Genomic DNA, 17,146 nt, shown 5'->3' on the forward strand with positions numbered 1-17,146 from the left:
ATAATAAACGACACAAAAAAAATTACAATAACAAATTTTATAAAGACAAATCGAAAAATAAATAAATAAATATGAAGAGATTATATTATTTAAACTAGAGTTTATTAGTTTATATTTTTTTAGTTATTTTTAATATTCTTTTATTTAGTATAATTTTAGATTATAATTTTTTATTATTTATAATTTTATTATTATTTTAAGATTAACTTTTTTATTTAATTTTTCATTTCTAATAGAAATAATAATTTCTAAGATGGATTGTTCTTTCTATTTCTTTGCAAAGAAGAGAATAAAATAGTAATAAATAAATATAGAAACTAAACCTACTTAGAAGTGTTTTTTATGCCAAAAAATTAAATTAAACACGTTCTTAATGGTATTGTGGTTAGAAGTAAAAATAAATCAATACCAATCTAGCTATAACTTAGACAAGTTATGTTGTAAATATATAATCCAAGTCTCTATCTATTATTTTTCATAAGTTTGAACTTAAATCTATTTACAAGTCCAATAAGCATAGAAATTTATTTAAAAAAACATGTTGCGTGAATTAGGACTAAAAATAATAAGCTTATAAAATATTAATTGATATTAGATACATTCTCGAATTTATAATTCATAATTTTTAAATAATAATTTATTTATATATCAATTATTAGTTGCATCATAAATATACTTAAAATATAGAAGCATAATTTTTTTCTGTGAAGACAAAAGCTACCATGTCTAAACTATTATTTTTTTAGTTTTGTTTTAAATTTATTATAAATAAATAATTAAAAACTTAAAAATAATTTATTTTTATAAAAAAAATATTTTGATGAACTGATCTAATGATTATATAAAGTTTATAATTCGACTTTTTTAGTTAATTGACTTAATTTTTTATATATGTTCAAATAGAATAATACTAAAAAGATAATAAAATATCAATTTAAATCATTTAAATTTATTTTATTTAATATTTACTAATTAAAATTAATAAATATTAAAATTAATCATTATTAGTTTAAGTAATCTTTATGTAATTTTTTTATTTTTTACCTATAAACATTATTTCCTTTCTCTATATATTTGTGCCGTTATGCGTGTATGTGTGACCCACTGACCCTTTCTCTCTCTAGTCAAAGCACTTCAAATAGATCACTATCAATTATAACTCAGTTACTTCATACGTTCCATGGATAGCACCGCCGAAACAAAATCAAAAAAAATCGACCGCCGCTACGATACTTTGGGAAAGAAGAGAAAGCGATCTAGCAGGTTCGCCTCTACCGAGGTAGCTGTCCTTCCTTCCATGGAAGATTCATCATCCTCATCCTCCTCCACCGCTAACAACGCGCCAAAGCAGAACTGCACCGCCGTCGCATCAGCTTCCTATGGTTTAATATCCGTCATAGGCCGACGGAGAGTCATGGAGGACGCCGTCAGAGTGGTCCCCGGTTTCGTGCCGGTGGAAGACCATTCTGGAGGTTACGATTTCTTTGCGGTTTACGACGGTCACGGTGGAAGTATGGTGGCGAATACTTGCCGCGAGAAGCTGCACATGTTGTTGGCGGAGGAAATGAAGGAGGCGAAAGCAGCAGGGCCTTTGGATTGGCATCAAGTGATATGCTCGTGCTTCATGAAGATGGACCAAGAGATTGGAGGTGGCGAGGGCAATGATGACATGGCGGATGGGAACACCATGGGTTCTACTGCGACGGTGCTTGTTGTTGGAAAGGAGGAGATTGTGGTTGGCAACTGCGGAGACTCTAGGGCGGTGCTGTGTCGCGGCGGCGAAGCCTTGCCGCTTTCACGTGATCATAAGGTGATGCACATGCATGATTAATGCTTTTTGAATACTCACGTAAACATATCTCGTATAAAAATAATAACTAAAAATTGTTAAATGAATGAATAATATGAAATTGTGTTTTTGTTTTTGGATTATGGCCAGCCTGATCGTGAGGATGAGAAAGAGAGAATAGAAGCAGCAGGTGGAAAAGTGATCGATTGGGATGGGAATCGTGTTTTAGGTGTTCTTGCTACATCAAGATCCATAGGGGACCACTACATGAAGCCATTTGTGATAGCTCAACCGGAGATACAGGTGTCCCCCCGAACAGATTCCGATGAGTTTGTGGTGGTAGCAAGTGATGGACTGTGGGATGTGGTGTCTAACAGTTTTGCGTGCCAACTTGTGAGAAGTTGCCTTAGTGGCAAGACCGGCATGACCACATCCGCGGAGGCAGCCGCCACTCTGCTAGCGGAGCTTGCCATGGCTCGTGGTAGCAAAGACAACATCTCTGTCATTGTGGTCCAGCTCAGTAACGCTGCTTCTCCTTCAACTCCTTCAACTTCAGAATAAGCTCAGCTCATCCATAACCGTATGATAGGACTCTTTTAATAAACAGTGAGAAGGCTCATCATTACTGTGTGTGATGTTGTGATCTTTGTTAGTTAGATTATTTATTTTGTTAGTTTAATGTTAATGGTAATTAATTATAATAAGAGTACATAAAAAATACATAAAGTATTATGTATTCTTTATGTATTTTTAATATAATTAATTATTATTAATATTAAATTAATAAAAAAATAATTTAAGTAACAATTTTCTCATAAACTCTATAATGAACTCTATGGAACTTTTATTTTTCTTTTTTTAGTCGTGTGTATGTGTTGGTGTGTGCCTCTTGTTTACTCAATCGTATGTCTATGTAGTTCAAATAAATGTTGTGTAATGTACGAGAGATAATAAAAAATTAGTTAAAATAATTTAAATTTGTCTTATATAGTATTTATTAATTATTATTATAATTAATAAAATATTAAATAAAATAAATTTTAATTATTTTTTATCTCTTTAATATTATTGTAAAAATTAATATTAATGTAACTGTGCTGTTTTAATCATTTCTATAATGAGTATGCTTATAAGTTATAGAATAAATTATTAAAATAGTATTGAAAGATTATAACGCTAAAAATTTTTTTAAAATAACAAAAGACAAAAGAATTTCTAAAAAATTAATAAATTTAACAAAAATCATTAAATGTTAAATATGTTAATGGTAAATGCTCAAGTAATAAAAAAACTTAAATAGCAAATTTTGCTATGTTAATAATTATTTGGTATTATTAATTAAAATATATTAAACAGGTTAAAATTTAAAAAATTGTAATTTCAAATAGATTTTTGATTCATTTTTTTTTAATTTTTCTTTTCTTCAACTTCTCCTTTCCTTTCTCCAAATCTCTAGATAAGAAAAAAAAAAGATTAAATTTTTTTTGTCTTTAAATTTGTTTTTTCACTCAAATACTCATTCTATTTCATCCACCACTAAGCAATCGAAGACTATTTTTGCGATATTTTTACTTCTTGTTGAGCTGATCCAAATCCATACTTAGAGAATTTGGAGCCTAAAGTTATAGCTTCTATGAACCGCAGGCTCCAAAGGCAGGTAACTATGGACGAGACCAAAAGAGCTACATTTAGTGTTTATGCTGAGAGTGTTCCTGGTGATGACGGGTTTACAGCTAAGTTTTTTTTACTTTTTCTAGATATAGTTGGAGGTGACGTTTTTAAGGCACTGAGAAGTTTCTTTCACAGTGGCAGAATTCTAAAAAGTTTTAATCATACTCAAATTTGTTTGATTCTAAAGGTGCCAGATGTCTCAGGTACGACCGATCAGTTTGTCTTCAGTTATGTATAAAATTATTTCTAAAGTTATGGTGTACCGATTACAAGGTATTATGAATAAAATTATAAGTCCAAATAGAGTGTGTTTCTCAAAGGTAGACTCATTTTAGATAATATTCTAATTGTCCACGAATGTATGCACTATTTGAAAAATAAGAAAAGTGGGGTAGAGCATGAGATGGCTATTAAACTAGACATGAGCAAGGCTTATGATAGGGTTGAATGGAATTTCTTGTGGTATATTATGGATAAGCTGGGCTTTGATGCTAAATGGATTAATTGGATTAAGGAATTGGTAACGACTGTTTTGTACTCTGTTGTTGTGGAAGGTCAACCTTTTGGCTATTTTAGGCCAAATAGGGGCATCCGACAGGGTGACCCCCTATCTCCATATCTCTTTCTTTTTTGTGCAGAAGGACTTTCCTTCTTGCTACACAAGACAGAGCAAAACAGATTAATTCAAGGAGTTCAAGTCAATCAGAGATGCCAAACAGTTAATCACCTTTTGTTTGCTGATGATTCAATCCTTTTTTGCAAGAGCGCACCTAATACAAGCCAAAGTATTCTAGAGTTGCTAGAGATCTATGAAGGTTTCAGTGGGCAAAAAGTCAATTTGAATAAATCGGCCATCTTTTTCAATCACAACACACCTTAGAACACAAGACTAGCAATTGCTCAGACACTAAATATTGAACATATCGGAGCACAAGACAAATATCTGGGGCTGCCCTCTATAGTCCAAAAATCAAAGAAAGCAACCTTTGGAGCTATCAAGGATAAAGTTTAGAAGAGGATTATGGGTTGGAAAAGAAGTCAATTGTCATCAGGTGGCAGACACACGCTATTGAGAGCGGTAGGGGAGGCGATTCCTATTTATACACTCTCATGTTTTAAACTCTTGGACACGCTGTTGACTGAGATTCATAGCATGCTCTCGCAATTTTGGTGGGGTAAAAAAGACGCAGAACAAAGAATGATTTGGATTAAATGGGACACAATGACGAAACCGAAGAAAGATGGAGGGCTGGGGATCAAGGACCTAAGGGCGCAAAATTTGGCATTATTTGGCAAGCAATGTTGGCGTCTAATGAAATACTCTAATTCTACTCTATCAAAAATACTCAAAGCTAAATATTTCATATATACAGATTTTCTACATGCAGAGATAGGAAGCGTACCGTCGTGGGGCTGGAGAAGTGTTCTTAAAGGGCGCAAGGTGATCGAGAAAGGCTTGTTATGGAAAATAGGCTCTGGTACTCATGTCCGCATCTTCCATGACCTCTGGCTTCCACCATCAGTGCCCTTTAATGTCCCTCAAAATGCACTCATAATCCCGCCAAATCTGCAAGTGTATTACGTTAGTGCGTTACTAAATCCTGATAGAAGTTGAAACAGAAATCTGATTGAGTCAATTTTTTCAGTTGATATATGCAATAAAATTTTTTCAATCAAACCAACAGAGGAGGAGGATGAAGTTAATTGTTGCTGGACAAAATCTGGTATATATGAAGTTGGGTCAGGATACAAAATTGCTTATGAATTCTTTCATTCTCCTACTTCATTGAGGCCCCAGAACATACAGAATAACAGAGTATGGAATAGCATTTAGGAATTGAAATTACTTCATAAAATTAAGATTTTTCTATGGAAGAGTCTTCATGAAAAGCTTCCGGTGTTGCAACAAGTTCACAGCCGGTTCGCATCCACCCCAGACACTTGTCCAAGATGCATGTTGAAGACTGAATCAATTTCTCATGCTTTTTTCCAATGCCCCCTGTCTTTAATAATCTGGAGCCTAAGCTTAATAACCCCTGACCTATGAATGAGAGAAGAAGAGACATTTTTCAATTGGTGGCAACGAGTCTTATCTTGGGCAGCGGCTCAATTTGACGGTAGACAAAAGACCCTCTTCATAGCGGCGCTGTGTTGGAGCACTTGGAAAGCAAGGAATCAGTGTGTTTTTGAGAAGGTAACAAGCCCGACATTAGACATAGTGAAAGAAGCCAATAGTTTAGTGTGTGAACTCGTGAGCCATACGTGATAGATAGTGCTAATTCTCTTTACTCTTACTTTACTCTTTTCTAAACTCTTAATCTTTCAGTCACAGTTGGTGATAAATAGGATTACCCAATTCTTTTGTACTTCCTTATGGAAACACCTTTATTTTATATTAATAAAATAACATTTATCTTAAAAAAAAAGTAACCACTTCATGGACTTTCACGACAACCTCCACCCCAAATCTCTTTTGCTTTACTACCTACACTGTCTCTTTTGCTTTTTCTTTCTCATTTTTAACATAATGAACACAAAATCTACAAGACTAAAATTCAAATCAAGATCCATTCACACACACCCTTTTTGAGACACATACACATGAATAAAAGAGAAGGTAAAAAAAAAACGAAGAAAAAAATTAAGGGAAGAATGAAAAAAACTAAAGAGAGGAGAAGGAGGCCAAAGACATTACAAAAAATGTTGAAAAATGTCGGAATTACAAGCCAAATTGTTAAAAACATCTGACCATAATATTATTATCGTCAAATAATTTTTGATGGTACAAACGTTATTAGTAAAGTTTTTCAGAGTTTTATTCTAAAACTCTATCGTAGAAAAGTAAGTCTAGTATTTTTTTATTAAAAATATTGTTATTGTACTTTATATAATGAATAGGAAATATAATGTTAATGGGACAAAAATTAAGAGATAGAATTCTTCATAAAACAGAGTCCTAGACTATTTTAAAAAAAGGAAAAATAACTTAGAGGAAAACACAAAGTCATTTAATAAAGATAAGGAAAGTAACAGTAGACATTCTAATTAGGCCAAAGTTCTCGCGGCAGTCTCATTGTTAGGTTGAAGATCTCCTGAGACGTTGTCTTCGTTCCTTTGAAGATCTCTCTATTCCTTGATTTTCATAAACTCCGGCACAAAATAGCACATAAGATCAGTTTTTGGTCACCTTTTCTTTCGATTCTATTTGAAATCATCATCTGTTTTCACCACTCTTCAAAGGACCTCATAGGTTGGTTCAATGATGTCGATGCTAATGTAGACAGACCTTAAACCTCCTTCGCAGCATTGCGACGTAGGAGATATTGACAAATGGTTTCTTTTTTCACACCGCATCTTGGACAAACTGGTAAGTTTGTTGAAAATTGTTGATGTAGCAGTTTAAGAATAGGAAGTTTTTCATGGATAGGCCGCCCATAAAAAGAGTTTAATCTTGCGCAAAATTTTGAGGCTCCAAAGTCTTCGTCAAATTGTTGGATTTTGTATGGCTTACGAAAATTGCTCTATTGAGACATGAGAAAAAGCATATGCAATTTGATATCCATAAGCCACATCGTATTGTGCCTTTCTATTCCAGGCCCAAGTGATCTTGTCAATTCCATCCTATTCAAAGAAACGGCACAAGTTCGAGCAGCTATGTCAGGGGAAAAAACTTCGTTTATCAGCTTCAGATTCCAACTCCTATCATTTCTCAATATATCTTCAATTCTGTAAATTTTTGTTGCTGGATTAATGGTAGGATTAATATAAAAAAGATATGGGAGAAGGCAAGGGTCTTGCCAAATACGTACTGATTCACCAGTTTTTATGCTCCATCTAAGCCCTTCTCCATTACCTTCCTTCCTTCTAGTAAGCTTTACCAGCCCCAAAAAGAATTTACACCTTTTTCTGCTGTCAATGGCGATGTATACCAAAAATACTTAACCTTTAAAATGCGAGCCAATAAGGAATTAGAATTAGTATTTATCCACCAAAACTGTTTATCTAACAGTGCTAAATTCTAAACCTTCAGATCCTTGAGGCCAAGACCACCTTCTCTCTTTTGTCTAGTCATTTTATTCCAGCTGATCCATGCCATCTTCTTCTCTGTTTCTCATTGTTCCCACCAAAACTGCGTAAACATCGTATGTATTTCATCCAGAAGCATTTCTGGGAGTTTGAAACATGATAAGGTATACACAGGAATTGCTTTCGCCATTGCCTTAATAAGCACATATCTTCCTCCTGTTAATAATAAGTTTCTCTTCCAGGCTTGTAATTTCTTCTTAACTTTATCTTTAATAGCTCAAAAAATAGCCTTTTTGGATCGTTGAATGATGGATGGGAGACTCAGATACTTATCTTGCATCCCTATGTGCTGAATACCCAGCCTATTAGCTAGTTATAGTCGTAAAGAGAATGCAGTGTTCTAGCTAAAAAAATCGCAAATTTGCTGAGATTGACTTTCTGTCCACTTATTCTTTCATACGTTTCTAGGAGTTCTAATATAGCATTGTATGATTCTAGAGATGCCTTACTGAAGATGGTTAATAGCTAGACACCTTCTGTGAATTCCGATGCCTTGATGAATAATCCTATTTTATTCAACCTTGTGTAGTAAGAAGGGGAGTTCTTTTGCGCAAAAGAAAAATAGATAGGGTGATCAAGTGTCTCCTTAGTGAATACCCCTTGTTAGTTTAAAATAACCAAAAGGTTGATTTTTCACAAGAATCGAATAAGAAACAGTTGTGACTAATTCCCGAATCCAAGAAATCCATCTATCATCAAAACCCATCTTCGTCATAATAAACCATAGGAAACTCCATTCAACTCGATCATAGGCTTTGCTTATATCTATTTTAATTATCATTTCATTCTTCAAACCACTCCTTTTAGTTTTTAGATAATCCATGCACTCATAAACTATTAATATATTATTAGAAATAAGCATGCTCTTTAAAAATGCACTATGATTCATACTCACTACATTATTCATGAACAACTGTAGTCTATGCACCAATATTTTAGAAATAACCTTATAAAAAATTGATGAAAGACTAATAGATTTGACCTGTGTCATATCTCTGGCATCTGAAATCTTAGAGATTAGGCAAATCTGGATGTGGTTAAAACTTTTCAAAAAATTTTTCCCACTAAAAAACTACAAACTACCTTAAAAACATCTCTGCCTACAATATCTCAAAAGAATTGAAAGAACTTTGCCGTGAATCCATCACTCTCTGGGGCGTTCTGTGCACAAACACTGAATGTTGCTCTCTTAGTTTCTTCAAAAGTAACCGATCTCAGCAACCTTCGGTTCATATGAGTTGTAACCGAAGGATTGAAATCCTTAAAATTCATACTCGGATTAGTACTTTCTACAAAAAAAAAAAAAAAAAAAAAACTGTTTCAAATAGTCCTTAGCTACCTTGGCAACGTCTTCCGGAGTAGTGGCTAGAGTACCATCCGCTCCAACTAGTCCCCAGATTTTATTCTTCTGGTTTCTAACTTGAAGCTTTTGGTGAAAGATTTTTGTATTACGATTTCCTTTTTTGAGCTAATTGCATCTTGACTTCTCTCTCCAATAACTTTTTTCTGCTTTATAAGCTTCTTCCAATCTATTTTTCAATGCGTTTATTTCAAGACCTCAATGGGTACCCTCGACTCTCTGCTCTTCTAATTTGAAAGTTAGCTCCTTAATTTATGTTTTGCAATTTGGCTTATGTTATTGCTGTCAAATTACCAATTTGTGTCTACATAATTTGAGTTTTTGGACCAATATAAACATGTGTGATCCCTGAATTTTCGTCCCCCAAACCTCCAAAATCAGCTGTCTAATCTCATCCTTTTCACACCATCGCTCCTGAAATTTAAATTGCCTTTTGCTTTTTCGTGTGGATGGGTCAGAATCTAGCAAAAGGAGAGAATGATCAGAGCTATTCTTAGATAGTCTTTTCACCACAACCAACCCGTATTGTTCTTTCTACTGCATACCGACTATCACACGATCCAGCCTCTCTCTAATCAGTTCGTGAAAAGTTAAAATATAAATAATTTAATATGTTTATTTAGAGATAGAAAACTAACCTCAATTTTACAAGAACAACACACATATATGAACAACATGAACAATCCACAATAACACTATACAACTTTAAAAAAAAAATCTAAAACAAAGAAAAGTTAGTAAAAGTTAAAACTTAACATACAAAATTAATAATCAAAACTAATAAAATTTTTAAAAATAAATTGTAAACCGATAAATCTACATAATTAACTGCTTAACCTAAACAAAAAATTCTAATTAACCGTAAATTAACTTATTTTACCTAAATTCAATCCTAAATTAACCTAACTTCAACCTTAAACTAAATTCAACCTTATTTAATAAAATCCTAAATTAACAAAAAAAATTAAGAACCTTGATTTATGTAATTAATTAACTTAATTGAAAATTTATCTAATCTAACCTATTTTTAATTCCTAATTTGACTAAAATAATCTAACAAACAATATAATCTAACCATATCACACATTTCATATAAGAGAATACAATAAAAAATAATAAAGTTTTAATAAAATCCTAAATTAATATAAAAAAACGATTTTATCTACATAATTACCTTAATTTACAAATTTAAATTGCCTAATCTTATTTAATTCTTAATTAGACTAAAATAATATAACAAGCAACACAACGTACCCTAATCACACATTTCATAAAAAAAATTGGATGAAAAATTTAATAAAATCCTAAATTAATATAAAAATAAAAAAATTTATCTAATTAATTAACTTAATTTAAAACTTACCTAATCTAACCTTCATTTAAAAACGTAACCATACATGTCATAAAAAATAAAATAAAGTTATAATAACACTGTAAATTAGGAAAAAATTTTGTAAAAAATTAAAATTTAATGAAAATCTAGTAACGATGCATTTTATTTTTCATTGTTACTGCTGAAATTTTTTGTCGGTCAATCCGACTGTAATATTGGTGTCTTTAAGTTCTTCGTTTGCACCAAAATTTACTATTGGATTTCGGGACGAGCGACCAAATCCAGCGATAACGTTTTGGCAGAACAAAATATTAACGAAATTTCACATAAAATTCGGCAGTAAATTTGTCAGAAACGTCCCATTCAAAATTCGACGACTACAACAATATAGATTATTTTTTAGGGTTATAATGTGTAAAAAAAATTAAAATTTGTCAAAAAAATAAATTTTGACACTATTTTAACTATGAAAATATGTTAATAAAAGTTTTGTCAAAAATAATATTTTTAACATATAAGTGATTGTAAAAAAAATTTAAATCTTATTTTGATAAATATTGGCTGTCAAAAATAATTTGTTAGAAAATTTTGAGAACATATTTTCTGTGATACTTATTAATTGTCAAAAATACTATTTATTTTAATACTTATTGACTATAAAATATTCTCAACAAAAAATTTTAACATAGAATGAGATGTGATCTTGAAAGTAAAGAATAAATTGAGATTTTGAAGATAAAGAATGAGTAGTATAATCCTAAACTGAGAGCAGTGTGATGTCAAAATTAACAGAGCCCAAAGAAAAAAAAATAGTAGAGTAAATTAAAAACAAACGAGTGTCAAAATTGAAGAGTAATTTTTTACGGTCAAATTTTTTGTCAAGAAAATATAGAAAATTTGACATTTGTGATATTTGTCAAAAATATATATTAATTTTGACATTTAATTATGGTGTTAAAAAATAAAGTGTCAAAATAACTCTATTTTCTTGTAGTGATTTACAAATTTTTTGTAATGAGAATAACAGGACAACAGAAAGTACAATATTATGGCTGTTGCTGCTGGGTTCACTGGACCAGAGAAGAGAGGGTGGGAGACGGAGTAGAAGAAGAAAAATAGAGAGAGAGGACTGAATAGTGAAGTAGGAGGAGATTATCCTTTTCTTTTCCTGTTCATCGAATCTACTGCTATTGTCCGAGCGGGTTCCTCATCTCTACTACTTTCACCAATTTGATCGCATGAAGGAGATAAAGGCAATGGTTTTAATAATTTGATTTGGGATTTTTTTATTTTTAAAATAATTAAAAATATGATTTAATTTTCATATAAAATAATAAAAGATGACATATAATTATGGAGTTTAGTATAGTTTGTCGTCAGGTCATCTATTCTTTTTAGTTATCTCAGCATTTTTTTGTTGATGAAAATGAGAGTGATTGATGTTTGGTTATTTTGGTCAAATTTTAAAATTATTTAAAGATTTTTTTTGTAAATAACATTTAAAAAAAAATTTGTTAATATAATCTTTTAGATACTAAATTAGTAGTTAATTTCAAATTATAATAATGTTGGCTAACTTAATTAGTTCGTTCCGATTCTCTTCACTGTATTGTACTGTACTGCGATCCTTTATCTTAGTTTGATACACTACAAGTAGGGGTGTGCAAAAAAACTGGTTTCACTGAATTGAATTGAAACTGAACTGAAACTGTTTTAAATAAATCAGTTTTTTTAAATAAAAAACTGAACTGAAACCATAGTTTTTATGAAAAACCAGTTTATTAAAAACCAGTTTTTATGGTTCAGTTTAGTTTTAAACCAAATTAAAACTGATTTTATTTAAACTCCAAAATTAATTTTACATTCTCTTTCTTTCTCTTTCTCCCTTCACTCTCTCTCTCTCCCCTTTCTCTCTCTCTCTCTCTCTCTCTCTCTCTCTCTCTCTCTCTCTCTCTTCTCTCTCTCTCTCCTCTCCCTCTCTCTCCTTTCCCCCTCTCCCTCTTCCTCTCCCTTCCTTCCCCTCTCTCTTCCTCTCTCTCTCTCCTCTCCCTCCTCTCTTTTTCCCACTCCTCTCTCTCTCTCTCTCTCTCTCTCTCCCTCTCCCTCTCCCTCTTTTCCTCTCTCTCTCTCTCTCTCTCTCTCTCTCCCCCTCTACCTCTCCTTCCCCTTCCTTCTTCTATCTCCTCCCTCTCTCTTTTCTCTCCCTCTCTCTCTCCCTCCCCTCTTTCTTCCCCTCTCTCTCTTCTTCTCCTCTTTCTCCCCCTCCTCTCTCTCTCTCTCTCTCTCTCTTTCTTCCCTTTCTTTCTTCTCTCCCTTCTCTATCTCTCTCTCTCTTTCTCTCTCCCCTCCTATTTGTCTCCCTCTTTTTCTCTCTCTTCCTCTCCTTCTCTCTCTCTCCTCCTCTCTCTCTTTTTCCTCTCTCTCCCTTCTCTCTCTCTCTCTCTCTCTTCCTTCCTCTCTCTCTTCTCTCCCTCCTCTCTCTCCCCTGCCCTCTTTCTTCTCTCTCTCTCTCTTTCCCCCTCCTCTTTCTCCCTCTCCCTCCATTCCCCATCTCTCTCCCCCTCCTATCTCTTTCTCTCTCTCTCCCCCTCTCCCTTCTCCTTCCTTCTTCTCTCTCTTCCTCTCTCTCTCCCTTTTTTTCTCTCCCTCATCTCTCCTCCTCCCCTCTTTCTTCCTCTCTCTCTCTCTCTCTCTCTCTCTCTCCTTCTCCTCTTTCTCCCCCTCATCTCTCTCTCTTTTTTCTATCGCTCTCTCTCTCTCTTTCCTTTTCTCCCCTCTCCCTCTCTCTCCCCCTTCCATCCCCCTTCTCTCTCTCCCTCCCTTCCCCTTCTCTCTCTCTCTCTCTTCCTCTTTTCTCTCTTTCCCCTTTTGTTTCTCTCTTCTCTGTCCTCTCTCCACCTCCCCTCTCCTCTTTCTCTCTCTCATTTTTCTCTTTTTTCTTTCTCTTTCCTATTCTTCTCTCTCTCTCCTTTCCTTATTTCTCTCTCCTTTTTTCTCTCTCTCATTCCCTTCTTTCTCTATCCTTTTCTCTCTCTTTTTTCTTCTTCCTCTCTCTCCTTATTCTCTTTCTCTCCTTCCTTTCTCTCTTTTTTCTTTCTCTCTCATCCTTTTCTCACTCTATATCCCTCTTCTCTTTCTCTTCCTCTTTTCTCCAAAATAAGATAGAGAAGGAAGAGAGAGATGAGGAAGAGAGAGAGAGAGAAAGAGAGAGAAGAGCGAGGGAGAAAAAGAGCGCAAGGAAAGAGAGAAGGAGGAAGAGAGAGGGAGAAAAATTGAGAGAGACAGAGAGAAGGAAAGAAAGAGAGAGAGAGAGATGGGAGAGAGGGATAGGAGAGAGAGAAAAATGAGAGAAAGGGATAGAGAGAAAGAAAAGGAGAGCGAAAGAAAGGGGAGGGGAAGAAAGAGGGGCAGGGGAGAGAGAGAGAGGAGTGAGAGAGAGATGGAGATAGGGAGAGAGAGGGGAAGAGAGAGAAAAGGAAAAGGTGGAGAGAGAGTGAGGAAGACAAAGAGAGGGAGGGAGAGAAAGAAAGGGAGTGAGAGAGAAGAAGAAGAAGAGAGAGGACGGAGAGCGAGAGAAGGAGAGAGAGAGAGAGGGAGCAAAGAAGAGAAAGAGAGGAAGAGGGGAAGGAGACAGAAAGAGAGAGAGAGAGAGGAGGGAGAGAAGGAGAGAGGGAGAGAGGACGGAGAGAGAGGGAGAGAAAGAGAGAGAGAGAGGGGGAGAGGAAAGGAGAGAGAGAGAGGAATAGGGATAGGGGAGAGAGAGAGAATGAGAGAAAGGGATAGAGAGGGAGAAAAAGGAGAGAGAAAGAGAGAGGGAGAGAGAAGAATGAGAGAGGGAGAGAGAGGAAGACAAAGAGAGGGTAGGGGAGAAAGAGGGAAAGGGGAGAGAGAGGAAAAAGAAAAATAGAGAGGAGGAAGAGAGAGAGAGAGGAGGGGGAGAAAGGGAGAGAAGAAGATAGAGAAAGAAAGAGAGAAAGGAGAGAGAGGGAGAGGAGAAGAGAGAGAAAAAAGAGAGAAAGGAGAGAGAGGGGAGAAGGAGAGAATGAGGGAAGAAGAGAGAGAGAGAGAGAGGAAGAGAGAGAGAGATAGAGAGAGAGAGAGAGGGGGAGAGAGAGAGAGGGAGGGAGGGAGAGAGAGAGTGGGGAGAGAGAGGGGAGAGAGAGAGGGAAAGAAAGAGGGAGAGTGTGAAAACTAGTTTTAGCCTAAAATCAGTTTAAACTGGTTTTTTTAATTAAAACCAGTTTTATTTTTATGAACTGGTTTAAACTGGTGCACTGTATTATAAACTGGTTTAGAACCAGTTTCATATGTGACAAAGCAGTTTGGTTCAGTTTTTAAACCATTTAAAATAGTTTAGTGCAGTTTCAGTTCAGTTTATAGAAAAACTGAACCATGCACACCCCTAACTACAAGAATATCTAGCCTGCTGCTCTGAAAAGGAAAAGATAAGAGCAATGTATGAGTAGTTAGAAATTGAATATAATATTAATTATAGTATTATTTTGATGACGGAAACATGCACTAATCTAAATTTTTCCTTGAAAATAATCAAATAGAAGTGCTTTGTCTACCATTTTTCAGGATAGGATTCTTTGCGTTGTAGTAACCGCCTAGCCTAAGCTACTTGATTCACTTCCATTCATCTGACTTCTTCATTCAAAGAACAGAATGGTCTTAATTTAGTCATGTGCGCCGTACTACCAACTCGACAACGCACCATTATTATTATCACTTCTATCCCCTTGACTCTTGAGACTCCCTTTGCCTTTGTTTCGATTATTCGATATAGGGAAAAAAATAAAAAAAAAAAGAAAATAAAAAAATGATTGGAGAGAAAATAAAAAAATTAGGATTATTTGTATGTTGTTTAAATAAAAAATAAATAAATAAATTTAAATAATTTATAATAGTATAAAATTATTTTAATATTTTTATAATAAAATAAAGTATAAATATTTTTATTTATTTATATTTTATTGTATTTTATAATTATTTAAATATTATAATTTTATATAATTAATTTAAATTATTTATCTAATACATATATAATGTTTAAATATAAATTTTTATTAAAATTATTAAAACTAAATTTATATTAATTAACAATAATAATAATATAACTATGAATAATATTGTAAATACACAAAAAATATATTTTTTGTTTTCTTGTTTGTAATAGATGAAAACAATTTTTGATGAGATCCACAATTTTTTTTTTCTTTAACATCTAAACAAAAAAAATTCATTTATTTTTATTTCATTCTTTTTCTTTCTTTTTATTTTTTCTTAAACCAAATATAGTGTAATTTTTTTTTTATAGCATCTTCTACTCCATGAGTCAAAGATTTGTGGGAAGGTGGACGAGCAAGTTAACTCTTCAACCATTGGTTCTTCAAACTCTCGTCTTGTTGTTGAAACAGGAACAAAATCCAAAATTGTTATTTTTATTGTTTTTTCTTTTAATATTATTGTTGTTGTTGCTGTTGCATTAAGGGGACATGTGATGTGATCAACCCGTCCCACATTATTGTATTAATCCCCTAAAGTCTTGGGCTTCCCAAAAGCATACAAATGATAGGCCCAACTTGTAGCCCTTTCTTTTGGACTTGACCACGTAATCTAAGTCCACACCCACCCAAAGATTTACTCTAACCCATACCCATACCCATACCCATACCCGCTAATCAACTTCATCTTCTTCCTACCCTCTAATGATGTAACCCATTTCCTCTAAAACTTCACCTGCTATCTACTATCTTCTCCATAAACTGAGCTTGGTTGCTAGTGATACCCGTCCAGTGCTACTTTAATTTCGCACTTAAAATATGAAGTTTAAAGGGCTACATGTTGAAAACATATCATCCTTTAAGTTTTATATTTTAATATGTAAACCGACCTAATTCTTTATGTTTTAAGGGTTCGTATGAAAAATTTTGAAATTATTTTTTAATTTTTTATTTATAAAAAATAATAGTATTAATTATTAATGTTTGATATAATTTTTAAATTTAAATTATAATTTTTTAAAAAATTATTTATGTGTTTATAAAAAAATTAAAAAAATAATTTTTTTATAATAAATTTTTTTTATTATTTTTTAAAATAAATATTTTTAAAATTAAAAAATAAAATATAAAATAATTTATTTATAAATTATTTTTAATATAAATATTTATTATTTAAATTATTTTTTTTAAAAAATTAATTAAGTTATTTACTTAAATTGAGTCTAAATAAATTACATGGCGGTTTCTTATCTCTTAAATGTAAAAAATGTTCGGGTATCGGTATTTTTATTGAAAAAAAACGTATTAATATTGATTCAAACGTAAAAGAAACAAAAAATATAGGTCGCCCAATATTTTTATAAAGATATTTATTTTATTGTCTACTTTATAGGATCTACAATTTTCGATAATTTGAAAGTTTCGAAAAATATTTGTAGTTTCAAGGAAATTTGATGTGTCCCAACATTTTAAGTTAAACAATAGATGATTTTTCATAGAATTTTGTTGAGCTTAACAGTATAACAATTTTGTATTAAATTGAAATAATACAAAAATAATTAATAGTGGAAGAAATTTGGTGTAAGAAAATCAGTGAACAACCCACGTGATGTCGGCGTTGGAGCTATGTAGGGAATACATGGAGATTAATTTCTTCAAGCTTAAGAAGTCAGCTTAAACCTCGCTGTAACCAAAAATAAAGTCAGCTTTCCCCTGTTTGAGGGTGTAATGAGATCACAACAAGTATTAATAAGTTAAATAAAACCCCTTAATCTTCACCGCAGAAAACATGGAATTTTTATATGACATCACCATCAAAAGCCAGCAGAATGAGGCGGTTGTTATATCTCTAAATCAGCAAAGTGCCAAATAAATTGCATTTCATTTCATTTCCTAAGAAG

The 17,146-nt window shown here is 33.0% G+C and overlaps 1 protein-coding gene across 1 annotated transcript; it reads left to right on the top strand.

Moving 5' to 3' along the window:
• The first annotated feature begins 1,096 nt into the window (after nucleotides 1-1,096).
• LOC112801422 (probable protein phosphatase 2C 8) lies at nucleotides 1,097-2,450 on the top strand. Its single transcript, XM_025844133.3, has 2 exons — nucleotides 1,097-1,810; nucleotides 1,940-2,450. The coding sequence occupies exons 1-2, from the start codon at nucleotides 1,181-1,183 to the stop codon at nucleotides 2,348-2,350; spliced, it is 1,041 nt and encodes a 346-aa protein (XP_025699918.1). The 5' UTR covers nucleotides 1,097-1,180; the 3' UTR covers nucleotides 2,351-2,450.
• The last annotated feature ends 14,696 nt before the right edge of the window (nucleotides 2,451-17,146 follow it).

The sequence above is a fragment of the Arachis hypogaea genome, chromosome 5, assembly GCF_003086295.3.
Source record: "Arachis hypogaea cultivar Tifrunner chromosome 5, arahy.Tifrunner.gnm2.J5K5, whole genome shotgun sequence".
NCBI classification, from domain to species: domain Eukaryota; kingdom Viridiplantae; phylum Streptophyta; class Magnoliopsida; order Fabales; family Fabaceae; genus Arachis; species Arachis hypogaea.